Consider the following 13,041-nt stretch of genomic DNA (forward strand, 5'->3'; position numbering starts at 1 on the left):
GTACGGCAGCAGCGTGGCCAGGTGGTGGTGGTAGTTGCCGGACAGTTGGTGGTGCAAGCTCGCCAGCGAGTTACCTGCGGGGTATGGCAGCCCAAAGCTAGGATAGCCCGAATAGCTCCGACCGGCCGCATAGGCGGCGTACGCGGCGGGGAAACCTGCGAAACAAATGAATGTCAATGCTATCCGTAGGTTATTACACAGTACTGAGTATAATTATATACGTAGATATAGATATATTTCAGTAACACGTCATAATGTAGGAAAGTCACAAAAGGCGCGTAAAGGAAATATTATCCTGAAATTATAGTGAACAGACTCGATTTTTTTGCATCGTAAGTGGACCGGTGACGGGATTGCTCAGTTTTTATACTAAACCTACTGGTTACATAAAACTCATTTGCTAGTATTACAACAAAAAATTGCTAGGCAATAGGCATTCTCAAAATTACATTAAACAAAATGCGTTTATTTATCTATGATTAAATGAAATGCTAACGGTTGGGGTTTTTATCATTAAAGTTAGCCACTACAGTAGATACGGCTACTCTTCCGGATAGTTACAATCAAATTATTGCCAATCAAAATAGTGTATCTGTCGTCCCGGCAATCCATCACCGGGAGCGCAGCACTAGCGGTGTTCCATCGTTCCATTATCTACTGATTAAGCAATATTGACACGCGAATGACGTACCGAGTCAAGACGAATTCGATCAATAGCAAATTATACCGTACTGTAATGGCAACAACAAATTTAACGGTTAGGGTCGTAGGTAATATTCGACGCTGTGGGTGGGTTGATGCGGAAAGGTGTTCGGAAGTATTAGAAATGATTGTGACTTTATAATATAATGCAGATAAAAACTTACCGTCAGGAAGAGCACCCAATGACCACATGAAATCTAGAAATGTAAAAACATTTACATAAATCGATCGATCCTTACTTAGCACACCTACACAGAACAATAGCAGTAATACAAAGTGTCGTGAGACACTATTTTGTTTGGCGAAAAATTTGAGATTATATATCATTACATTATAATATAAAATACTATAAATATTTTAGCAAATGCCACATTTGTGATAGTAAGAGTGGCCAAAAGTTAAGGGGAATGTTAGTTATACTAAATATAGATCATCGTCATAGTCGACTATATTATGACGACTCGCTAGTACAATCCCTACTAATTAATATCTATTCTACATCATGTGTTAGTCTATCGCTAAACATGTTAAACAAACAGACATATTTAATTACTTTTAGAAACAATATTTATTAATCTAAGTTCTAACGAGTGCTTTTGATAAAGTTAATACAATTATATCTATTAGTATTATATTCGAGATCTACATTGAGATATACAACTTATGATTTATTAAACTTTACTGTTTAACCACAAGTAGTATAAATAACTATCGAGAAGAAAACATTAAAACTAAATATAACTAAAGGAAATTTTAGTCATAGTTGGCACAGAATATATTATAACTAATAGGCAAAGGATTATAAGTAAACTAATAAATAGAATGGACACATAAATATGTATAGACAAGAAAGAAATAATAATCTAATAGAATTTATAACTAAATAAATAAAATGATAATAATAAATAAAACATAACGCTAGAGACTTTCACATACTCGTAACTTTAAGTACAATCACTGATAATACCTCTTTGGTTCCACTCATGATATATTTGGTAAGCTGACATGAAACTGTAAAGCTATAGTAAAAATGCTAAGAAATATGTATCAAATGGTCTTATTCACAAATACTTTGCAATTTATATCATAAATCGTAATAAATGGCAAGCTAATTTTGTCTTCTAAGAATTGTAGTTTCTCATGGATGGATCATGTAGCAGTATTGGCAAGAATTGACAGGACTATGCGCCTTAATAATTATTTTCATTTCAAAAGCTACTTATTATTTATGCAACGGCAGGCCCTGGATAAATCTATCTATTAAATGAAAAGTTGCGAAGCGCCCGCTACCGGTACAAAAATATCACTCTCTATGAACCCTACGTAAAATTGATCCAGTTCATCATTTATCTACGACTCATTAATAATAAAATAAGTAGGTATACTTAAATCTTAGAACAGACTATAAATCTCTATAATTTTTAGTACACAATTCGAAAATCTGCTAACTAACTGTTCGACTAACGTTATTTACTGAATATAAGACACATCAGATATTATCAGTTTTCGTTAGAATCGTATGTGATCGGTTTATAACTTTCATAGGAGTGATAAAGGAATGTAATAGAAAACAGGAATGGACAGGAAAAATAAGAGGAGAAAGTGAGGCAAGACGTTATATCTTGAGGAGAGTAGTCAGGAATGAGAGATGGCCTGGAGAGCGGCGCGGGTCTAGAAGTGGTGCGGGTGTTGCTGGAAGAGGATCGCGGATCAGAGGGGCATGGGGGCGAGGGGCGCGGGCAGCGCCTGCAGCGGCGAGTAGAGCGCGGGCAGGTCCAGCAGGTCGGACACGCTGTAGGCCAGCGGGGAGACGAGCGCGGGGCGGGGGGCGCGCGGCGCGGGGCGCAGGGCCGCCAGCGCGCGCCGGTACGCGTGCGCCGCGCCGCCGCCCAGCAGCAGCGGCGCGCCCGCCGGCACGCCGTAGGGCGCGTACCGCAGCGCCGCGCCCGCGCCTCCCGCCGCGCCTACCGACCCTACAAACTCACCGTACGCGCCGCGGCCGGCGGCTCTCGTCTTCGCCAAGTTCGCAGGAAGCATTACTTCTTTCGGTTGGGCTTTCTTGCATTCCACCTGGAACAAGACGACGGTTAAATCACGTTACACGGGTCGTTTCGTGATGAGCCCCGAGTTGATTGTGGTATTATATTAAAGTGAGCCCGCGGAATGAACTCGGCTCGCGGACCGCGAGGTACAAATTATGGAAGAAAGGGGACGGAGCCGGGCACAATCCGTTCTGCTTCACGGCTCGAGTCACAAATTGAATTTTAATTTGCTTTATCAAGTCGAGGAGCTTATCATTGAATACTTATTATACGGCAGAACAACATAACGACGTCTGAAGGAATTGTATAGAAATATTATTTTGGTGTGCTGATTCTTGTTCCGTAAATTTTATGAAGTGACGCTCCGCACAAACAACTGTTGATTCAGGGATGAAAATTATTTCAGTACACTAGAAATTGTCAACAATACATTTTGGATACATAATCCTAGCTTTTAAATTAAGAATAACACTGTCGAGCTCTTAGCATTTTGATGGAAATATTTAATTAAACGATAAACAAAACGTTTCATTAAAGTTCCCACAGTTAAAGTAAATATAAATCCGGGCAAACGCAAAATAATTGTTATAGCCCGGTGCTACTGTCAATAGCGGTTTATAATTAAGGCCATATTTTAATCAGGGACTAATTTTTAAGAGCTCGATGTTCCTGTAGTGCTGCTCCTCCCCCCCCCCACCCCCCGGGGCAGGAAGCAAGTATAAATTACCCAATCTACGTTAACCTAAACTTCTTGCAATGGAATTTTCTTAACGAAGTCGCATCATTACGGAAGAGCAAATAGGTAAACTCAGGCGTAATTACATTTTAGTTCGTGTAATTCATGATGTTTTTGTGAGGAATGTAGCATTTGTAATTGTGGAAAACGTTAGCGTTGCCAAGATTTTTCATAGCTGTGCATAATGCGAGATGAAATAGGTGTTGTGTGAGGCGCGGGCACATTTGTCTCCGGCCCGTCACTCGCGACAAATGAAGGCGGCCCGCGGCGCGTGCACTTCGCTCAACTTTGTGCTCGTCGTCTCAACTACGTGCCGAGGCATTAACGCCGCCGCCGCCAGATGCATATCATCTAGTGTACTCACGGTTTACGACCCACTGTTTTTACAAAGTTTTATGCGTACAAACGGAGATTCTTACAGCGACATTTTAATTAGAAAGCCGAGATCTTGATGTCGCGTCATAACTTTCAAACTATGCGGGACAAAGTCTATCGTAAACCTAGAAAGTTTTGATACGATGCGCCATGCGCCAGCATATGCCGAGGGAAGTTCAGCAATTTGAAGTGAAGCCAGGTTATTTAGTATCGTGGAGTATTCTTCGATCGTCCGCGACATAAAAATGGTGAGTGTCGCCATTAGTCAGGTCCGATAAAGCTTTACAAATGAAGCGGCGCCTACGGCCGGTCGCGCTACGGCCGCGGCGCCGGCCATTTGTCCGCCGGCACGCAACGCCCGGACACTGCAGATAAATGCGAGACTCCTAAACTGATTTAGGCACTCCAACAAATTGCGCACATACAAGAGCGCAACACATCATTACGTGACTAGAACCGTGCCATTAATTTAGAAAGCTAACTGACTAGAACTAATGTGTTTCAGCTATAGATTATTAACATAGTGCCAGCATTATAAATCACATTTCCTAAATTAGAAACTTGTAATTAAAGAAATCAATAATCCGAGCGTGTTTTATATTTAAATGAGGAATGAAAAATTATCCGACTTTAATTGAAGGTATACGCAGAGTTGGAGGCTGGAGAGGCTGCCAGCTCGAGAAATTCAGTCACCGGTTCCGTCGTTAATTGATGTTGCGTCGCTGACGGAGCGGACGCGGCCCGGACGCCCCGGATGCGGCCGGGCGGCCCGGGCGCGGGCGCGGGGCGCGGGGCGCGGGGCGCGGGGCGGTGGACAGAAACAAAAGCTCACAAACAATTCGCATCGGAGTTCGAAATACCGATGGAGCGTTCGTGATCGCAACACAATTTAATGACGCGAGAAATAACAAAGGTAAATTGTATTTAGCCCTCGCTCGGCTCGGCTTAGGAGAAGGCGTAGACGATATATCGATCGCGCCCGAATCAAGTTCGGTTCGACGCCAGTTTGATTCGATGCAAAGATCGCGGGTAACCGAGCGGACTTAACACGTGTATTGCTGCCGGCAGCAGACTAACGCAATCCCTGGCGCAAAGCCTCGCCGCCTTTTCTAATCCCATTAGCGTATGAGAAATTTAATTGTTTCATCACAAAATACCGCTTAAGCCCCGTTGCCACCCCGCCGCCGCGCCGGGGAAAATTCGCACGTGAAGGTGAATTAATACGAATCTAAAAGCAGCCATTAAGTTCACGCACGATCGGTTTGAGCGAAAACCTTTTAAGGTAAAACACTGATGTCACTGAACTGAATTCGAATGCTCAGTATAATGCCCCAGAGAACGATGATTTTTGAATGAGTTGATTTTGTTTCATTTCATCTAAGATAAATCTCGGCGGAAGACGGAAGATCGGAATAAGTTGTTGATTTTATTGCGTTACGCGCTTCGTAAAGATTACGCAATCATTCCTCTTTCTTGGAGCGTTTACACTCGGAAGCAATTGGCTGCTTGATGTTTTTTTAATTCACCTTTACGGACCATCCAGCGAACATAAAAAAGCGGCGAAACAAAAAAAGGAGAAATAAAATACACGTAGGCCGAAACGCGTATTGGGAGGTCTCAAAGCTCTGGGGTGTATTTAAGTAGATCCAGGCCCAAGTCGAATTTTATTAATGCGTATATTGGCTGAGTATAGCTAGGACCGATGAGTTATTGTTCCGAGGTCCTTCGCAGCAGCGGGGGCCGCCCGTAGCGCACAGATTACGAACGCGATTACGATATCGTAAACCAAACTGACTCGAACACTTGGAAAGGTTAACTCTAGGAAAGTCTTAACGTTGGAAAGCGTACATTTAAGCTACCTCGTCCCCGTGTGACAAAATAAACCAACTGAACTGTAGACTGGGAAGCGAAGTACACACCGAGGAAACTGGCTTCGTATGTGTGTTGACGTTAACTGCATTTTATAAGATTTTGCGTTTACTTCCTTGCACTGAAATTTCTGTTTCCTTTGAAATTCCTGTGTTGGACAATTGTGGGCATGCGGCCAAATAGACAACTTTTATACGAGGATAAAATAAAGACGGTGAGTCTCCTTGGGCGTACACAAATTATTCTATGTTGAAACATCAACTAAACGTTTGAAATATGTATGTCTTGAAGTTTTCAGAGCTCATGTAAAAGTTATGAGACGTTGTGTTTTCGTGATTTGTCGGTGGTCTGTATTGTAGAGGGCTATAAGCCGCTAAGCGTTTGTACGGAGGCATACGTGAGAGATAAACGCGTAGACAATGTGGGGAGAGCGGCGGGTGCGGGGGGGGGAGGGGTTAGATAAGTTTATCAGGGAAACCTCGGCTTCGTATTGACAGAGCGTCGTGTCGCCTTCGCCCTGATTGCCGCCGAGCGGAAGAGGGGCGCGGGCGGGGCGCGGGGCGCGGGGCGTGGGAACCTCCGGCCTGGAGGTAAGCGCTCCCGAATACTCATACGCTGATAAAAATACGCTAAAGTGTTCCATTAACCTGAAAGGTGACTTTGCTAGGAAAACATTCAAATGTTCCCATTTTCACACTCGGCAAAACCACTTCGCCACGTCACGAACACTGTCGTAGCAGCACACTCTTTCCGTGCTCTCTCGTAATTTACGTAAAAGGAAAAATTCATTAAGTAAACACAAGATGTTTCGAGATAAATCACAAATCTCGAGCTCAACAGGTCACCCGTCTGATAATGAAATACTCCGCCGTACCCGGGAAGCAGATTTACGTAAGAGTTTTTCAAAAAAAGTGAAAGAGTTTCGGTGCTCTATGCTGAATTTTAGTGCAGTTACCTAAAGTGTCGGTGGAGTGTTTACTGTGAGGTGGCGCGGGGTGGGGCGGGGGGGCGCGGGGCGGGGCGGGAGGTCGCTCACTGATAGGATGTAATGCGCGAAATTCAAATCAGATATCTTTCGATCGAGTCGTCGCGTCGTTTGGGCGATAAGCGGGCGACGTTACCTGCAATGCGTTCCACTGATAGCCCTCCAGCTACTTCGTATTTTACCGACAACCTGTGCCAATATTGAAATGTCAGAGGAGTATAACTTTATAATATTTTATAATCGTGGGTATATTGCATTAACACTTGCTTCAGATGGGGAGGTTTATGAATGCGCCATGGCTTGGCTTAGAAGCTACAAATGAATTAACTGAAGTCCAGAAACATGTTAGAGCATTTTGTACAAACAACACCGTGAATACCTAGAAAAACTATTGAAAATTCAGTGAGTCGTTAAAAGCTCTTATTCTGATCGACGTGCGTGTCAGAAAACAAACTTGGGGAAGTCACGAGCCGTATACCTCCAGTACCTATGCACGTCACATTAAAGTTGGATTTGAAATTACAGCGGCACATCGGCGGAGTGGCAATTCGCCGTCATAGAAATGCTAGTTAGATATTAAATATTAAAGGCTGGTATTCACGTACCGCCGCGAAGCCTGCAACATTCATGGGGCGTGTGCCCTGTCTTCTTATATTCTGCTGAAAATCAATGGCGGTCGTTCCCGTAACCACTGAAAACGCACCACTTTGAATAATTCTTTAAGTGGTTTGTGTGAAATGGCGGAACAAAATAGGCTTTTACTTGGAAATCGCGAAGAAATTGTGGAATGTTGTATTGTGACTGTGTCAAGTGACCATTCATGTTTTTCTAGATAGACTTCACGAATAAATGATTCCTTTGTTGTACTTCACCATTAATGGTATTTGCTTCTTCAATTACAGTACAGCTAAAGGTGAGTACATAGGTATGTTTGTATGTACTTATATGTGTAGCTAACAATTCTTTCGACTCAAATCTCAACAACAAAATATTCGACAGTCAGTCCAGGAGATGCTTTATATTTCTAATATGAAAATAATTAAATTCCAAAGTAAAATTAAAGTAATTAATGCCAAGCTTTTATTGAACTTGGCAGGCGGGGGCGGGGCAGGTGTCAAATAGTATTTCATTTACCTATTTGTTATATAATTTTACTCTGAGCAAATGGGTTAGAATAGCAACCGGATTAAGTTTAATTAGTAACATTCCAATAAGTTTAATTTTGAGCTTTGAATTCTGAAAACAATTTAATGATCGCATCGAAATCATTATACAAATTCGTTAATGAGGTTAGTACAATGTTTAATATATTAATTGCATCAATACACATATTTACATTTGGACACTAAATTTGTGCTGAATTTATTTATACACTCCATGTGTGTTTATTAGTGATTATTGATTACAGACAATGAAATACTAAAAGGTAGGTATTTTAAATATCATGACTGTAGTAAAATATCATATTTTACCAATTTTATGGTTACATAATTATATTATTTTCGTTTAGTTATTCTATTAAGAGTTTAGTAACCAACTTAGCAGTATGGAACAAAATTAAATGAAGTCACGAATTAATTCAACAATTTCATAATTAAAAAACGGTATCGATTCTAGAAAAGCTTTCAAAAGTTTTGTAGAGAAGGAGAGATAATGAGTGGTATCAAACGGAACTACCGTTGTCGAAGCACAAAACGACGCTTCTGCTTTATTGGCAGATATTCAACAAGCTCCTTGAGGAATTACGGGCGAAATTGGCTTTGCTTCTTTTTCAATGAAATATTGTGGAATACTACTGAAGTATTTTGTATGAATAAATTGTTTAAGTGTAGTTAGATACGTACGAAGTGCTGGTAGATAATTCTGGAAACAGTGACAATTAAAACACACTATAATAATTATACACCAATGTGGGTTGTAGATTTAATGTTGGTGTTGTGTTACCATATTTTATAGGCTTGATCATCTATACAAGGAAAGCACTTGTCCCTTCAAATTACTAATTCATTTGTTTTCATATAACAGGCTCTGCCGTCATAAACGTTGACCATCCCACTGCCGTCCCACATTCACAAAGCATTCAGAAACGTATTCTTAAGATATGCAATATGCATGACCTGCAAAAAAGTTATTGCTTCGGAATTGAATATCTGGACAACTTTTTAACTTATTTAAATGTTACCGAATGCAGCGCGCGACTTCCAAACTAACATATGAGTGAGTCGCGGCGTATCACGAATGCCGTGTAATGCAAAAGTTTGCTTTTAAACGTTCCGTCCGATTGCCATATGTCACCATAAATCGTAGCCGAAGCTACTCGGATCGATAAATAATCTACTTCAAAGTTTGATAGAGTAACCCGGGAAATTATATTGGTAGATTAAACTAAAGTTAATCAAGGTCTCCGAGACGAGTTTAGACGATGTTCGGAATTAATTCGTAATCGAATAATTTTACTAGCAAATGTTCAACATGAATTATGTCAATTAAGATTATATGGTCGAAGATGTTAATCTACTAATGAATTCCAATATTGACCCAAATAAATCATTGATAATCACAACAAAGTTGGAAACATGAAATCAACCAAACATTGCTGGCACAATTTCACTCAAATATAACGAAAGTGACTTTTACCTTGATTGGATTTTGATTTTTTATGTCTTACTCAGAAATTAGGTTTTCCGGTTAGTGGAAAATGTTACAAGCTACATAGTTGGGGCTACATCAAAGAAAATGTAGCCGAATGTCTCCTCGGCTTCATTATGCATAACAGCTCTCGAGAAAGTTTATGACGCACGTATACCTAAGCTGTACCAATTAGGAGTAATTAAGTAGGTAGAGCTCCCGCGGGCGCCGGCTGGCGGCGGCGGCGGCGGGGGCTCCACAAGACTAGATTAAGGTCTGCGGCACGCGCGGTCTCGCCGCTCGTAACTTGTTTTCCATGAATCTGTACGCCAGTTTCATATGACTCCCGGGAGGAGACTCGGTTCAGCACCTTTAATGTAAATGAAATTTGCGCAAGAAACAAAGCAGGCGGCGAGGAGGCGGTCGCCTGCTATTTATCGTCGCTGGAGTGTCGCCCGCTCCTAACTCCGCCGTAATAACGCGCGCGCCGTAATGAACCGGCCCGCCTTAACGTATGGCCCTTATTGATGACGCGGCCCCGCACTCGCTACTTTATTGTCTCCCTACGCAGAGCACCGTTTCAATTACGTGTGCGACTTCGATATTTTATGGCGATTGAATAATTTGTGGCGCTGCAGGCGTCTCGTAATTAGAAAAGGGCGAATTCCTTCGACATTAGTGCGGCGTGCATGTGCCACGCACTCGGGCCGCACGACATCTGTGGTCGCAATGTGTACAGTTTCTATAGACCCCGCCCCCGCGCTGGTACCACCTGTGATTAATTAACTTTCTTTCACGCTTTCGGCTTCAACTTCGGGTGGAAATCGTTAAAAGCAGGAAAAGCCTGTTAGGTCGTGATTTACTTCTATGTTCAAATTTCGTAAGCGTCTCGTCATTTGAGCATTGCGTGCGCGCGCCCACAGGTTCCTTTATCGCGGCATACTCAAAGGAAATTAGATACCTGCCCAAATAGTCGTTCGACGTAGATTATAATCGGGCTTATTATAATTTGTGGCATAAGTAATTGGCAGTGTGAATAGGTTCTGAAAATGTTTTACTAAGGCTGTTTTCTGAGCTTACATGTTTCGATTCGAGATTGTGAACGTCGATATGTTCAAGTAGTCGTTTCTTTGCAGCGAAAACGTAACTTCGGTACAAGTTTTCTCTCGACAAAGTTTGCCCATTTTTACTGTCTTCGATAATTTATAAAGAAGGCGGCTCGTTGAACAGCGAAACATATATTTTAGTGTCCTTTTTACAAGCTTTTATTTTATTTAACATTTATTTTTATTTCACATTCTAAACCCTTACTTTTAATTATGTATTTCTTTCCGGTAACACACAAACCACGTAACACTCAAACTATTACCTACAAACATTACTTTACACGTGTCTTGAGATGTCCATCCCATCGATTTTCATATCACGAACGACTCACAACGGCCTTCAATAATGTAGGCAGCGGGGCCGGTCATCAAACACAGACAGCCAACGCGTACTTTTCAAAGGGTCGTAACGAAACGATGCCCCGCAGATATACGGAAGCGCTGCCACAGATACGATGGTCGAGTAGAATAGACAAATCGATAGAGCTAAGAAGAAGTCTCGGTGCTGGCGAAACGTAAAGTTTATGGTAATCACGGGCGGGGCAAGAAGTTGATTGATTGTCCGCGGAGCGCTGCCCACAGCGGGGATAGATACGGATGAGGTATTGTCGCTTCTGGAATGCTTCGAATTACTATAGTCTTGGGAATGAAATAGTTTTTTAGTCCTAATGCGAAAGTGCTGATTGTCTCTATAAGAGTGTCCCGAAAACAGTGGAACAACGGAAAATTTAAGATACAGGGGGTTGTCTCGTATCCGAAATACGAATATTTTTTCCTGCACCTGTTATTTTTATACCGAAAAACTGTCAGTCAACCCCAACAGAGTAGTCAAAGTTGACTCGGCTTTCTTACAATACATTATACTTATACGTACCATTTATGCCTCCATATTTAATTTAACGACAAGGAAAAAGGTCCCCTTTGTATGAACAGTGTCTGTCTTCAGTTTATCGGAGCTATCAATAATGCAGGGAGTTTGGTGTGTACTTGTGTAGGCTATTCTTTAATGCGGGAAGGCGGAGGGTGCGAGTGACAACCCTAGTGCGTCAATTGTACTCGTTGGTACTTCGTACTGAGCTGGTAGTTGCCTTTAAAATTTTGTAATTCACAGTTTATTAAGTCAAAACTACTTATACATCCTGTATAATTATTATATTTGCAAGAATTTAAACAAATGCCTACTTATATGCCTATACAGGGTGGACTTTTATTATTGGCGTCACCGTTATTTATTACCTAAGTATTTTATTTAGGTTTTGTAATAACATTGCAAACAAAAAGTAAGGGATTATTTATTTCTTTCCTTTATCCAGCGCCAAGCACTGAGGTCCCGACGAAAAATATGCTGACTTGCTAAGTAGCAGCCAGTTAAGACGCTAAGAGAAATGGCGATTGAAGATCCCAAGATTTAAGTGGCAGTTTCAAATGTGCGTACTTTTAGTGTTATTTCCTAAACGGAAACCATTTGTTTGCTGCCTCATGTCCTTCACTGTCGGGGAAATAATACTGAGACGATGAATACGGCACTCTCCGCCTAGTAATTGAAACATTTCACACACGGCGAATTTAGAAACAAAATAGATGTATATTTCAGTAACAAACAACGCCAAAACATTGTTAAAATAAAGTCGGCATCGAAATAAACGCGGCTGTAAATGTTTAAAAAATGTATATTGATACGAATCCGTGCCCCCGAAAAACTTGCGTATGAATCATCGAGTCCTGTCACGTTGTTTTGGAAAACCATTAGTTAAACGTCCAATAAAATGTTACGCGACGCACAAAAATAAAACTGTGGAAATTTGCCCGCTCGGTGCTCGCCATAAAAGTTGGTTATTCGAGAGAAGTTCGACGTTTCACACGATCTTGTAACTCTGCGCGGCACTCAGGCGGCCCCCTTCTGATGTATTTTACACAGGAACTTAAAAAATAAACCAGAATTTCGTGTCGTGCTGGTATGTACCGCGAGCAGTAAACTCCTATGGAATAGGTATTGATTATAATTAGGCGGTGTTCAATCAATAGTGAAAAACTTGCTATTGCTACTTTTTTCAATGTATCTGTACCCTATTTGTGTTTCTTTTAGTCCGTCCATCGAAAGGCTGCCTGGCATAGATCGCTTTAAGCGTTAATAATGCCTTTTGTACCCTAATGTCATTCTAGTTGTCATGTAAAATTGTTATTTATTTACTGGTATAAAAATAAAAAATAACTCTATCTATCGAAAAGTGTAAGCACTTTGAAAGCTTACTAATAAATGGAAACAAAAAAACATTTTTACACACATACCTACATCGTTTACGATTGTCCAATAAGTAACAAACAAAACCTGTGTTTCTGTTTTTGCACAGTTTCATGATCGAGCCGGTTCAATCTGTAATAGTGAAATGGAGCCGCGGCTGTCGGCGCCACTTAGTCACGTGTTGGACGTGTTTTTGACGCGACCGTCGTAAAAGTGATCGGTGCGGGCCGTTTATACTGTAACCTGATGATTTCAGGTGCGACCTCATAAACAACCGCCGCAGGTGCGCCTGTCCTTCGACTTAAATCCACCAAATAGAAATTGATGTTAGGAACCAAAAGATTTACTACTCCACC

General features: G+C 41.4%; 1 protein-coding gene across 9 annotated transcripts in view; it reads right to left on the minus strand.

Moving 5' to 3' along the window:
- The window catches only part of LOC105385394 (RNA-binding protein Musashi homolog Rbp6), a 405,128-nt gene that overhangs the window by 17,219 nt on the left and 374,868 nt on the right, over positions 1-13,041 (minus strand). For 6 of the 9 annotated variants that reach the window (XM_048623318.1, XM_048623317.1, XM_038117979.2 and 3 more), the window contains 3 exons: positions 2,688-2,772; positions 867-899; positions 75-155 (listed from right to left, as the gene is read on the minus strand). In XM_048623318.1, coding sequence (XP_048479275.1) covers positions 75-155; positions 867-899; positions 2,688-2,772 — 199 coding nt within the window. The remainder of the gene's footprint in view (positions 1-74; positions 156-866; positions 900-2,687; positions 2,773-13,041) is intronic. The other 3 variants (XM_048623319.1, XM_048623321.1, XM_048623322.1) reach the window with 1 other exon arrangement.

The sequence above is a fragment of the Plutella xylostella genome, chromosome 10 (assembly GCF_932276165.1).
Source record: "Plutella xylostella chromosome 10, ilPluXylo3.1, whole genome shotgun sequence".
NCBI lineage: Eukaryota > Metazoa > Arthropoda > Insecta > Lepidoptera > Plutellidae > Plutella > Plutella xylostella.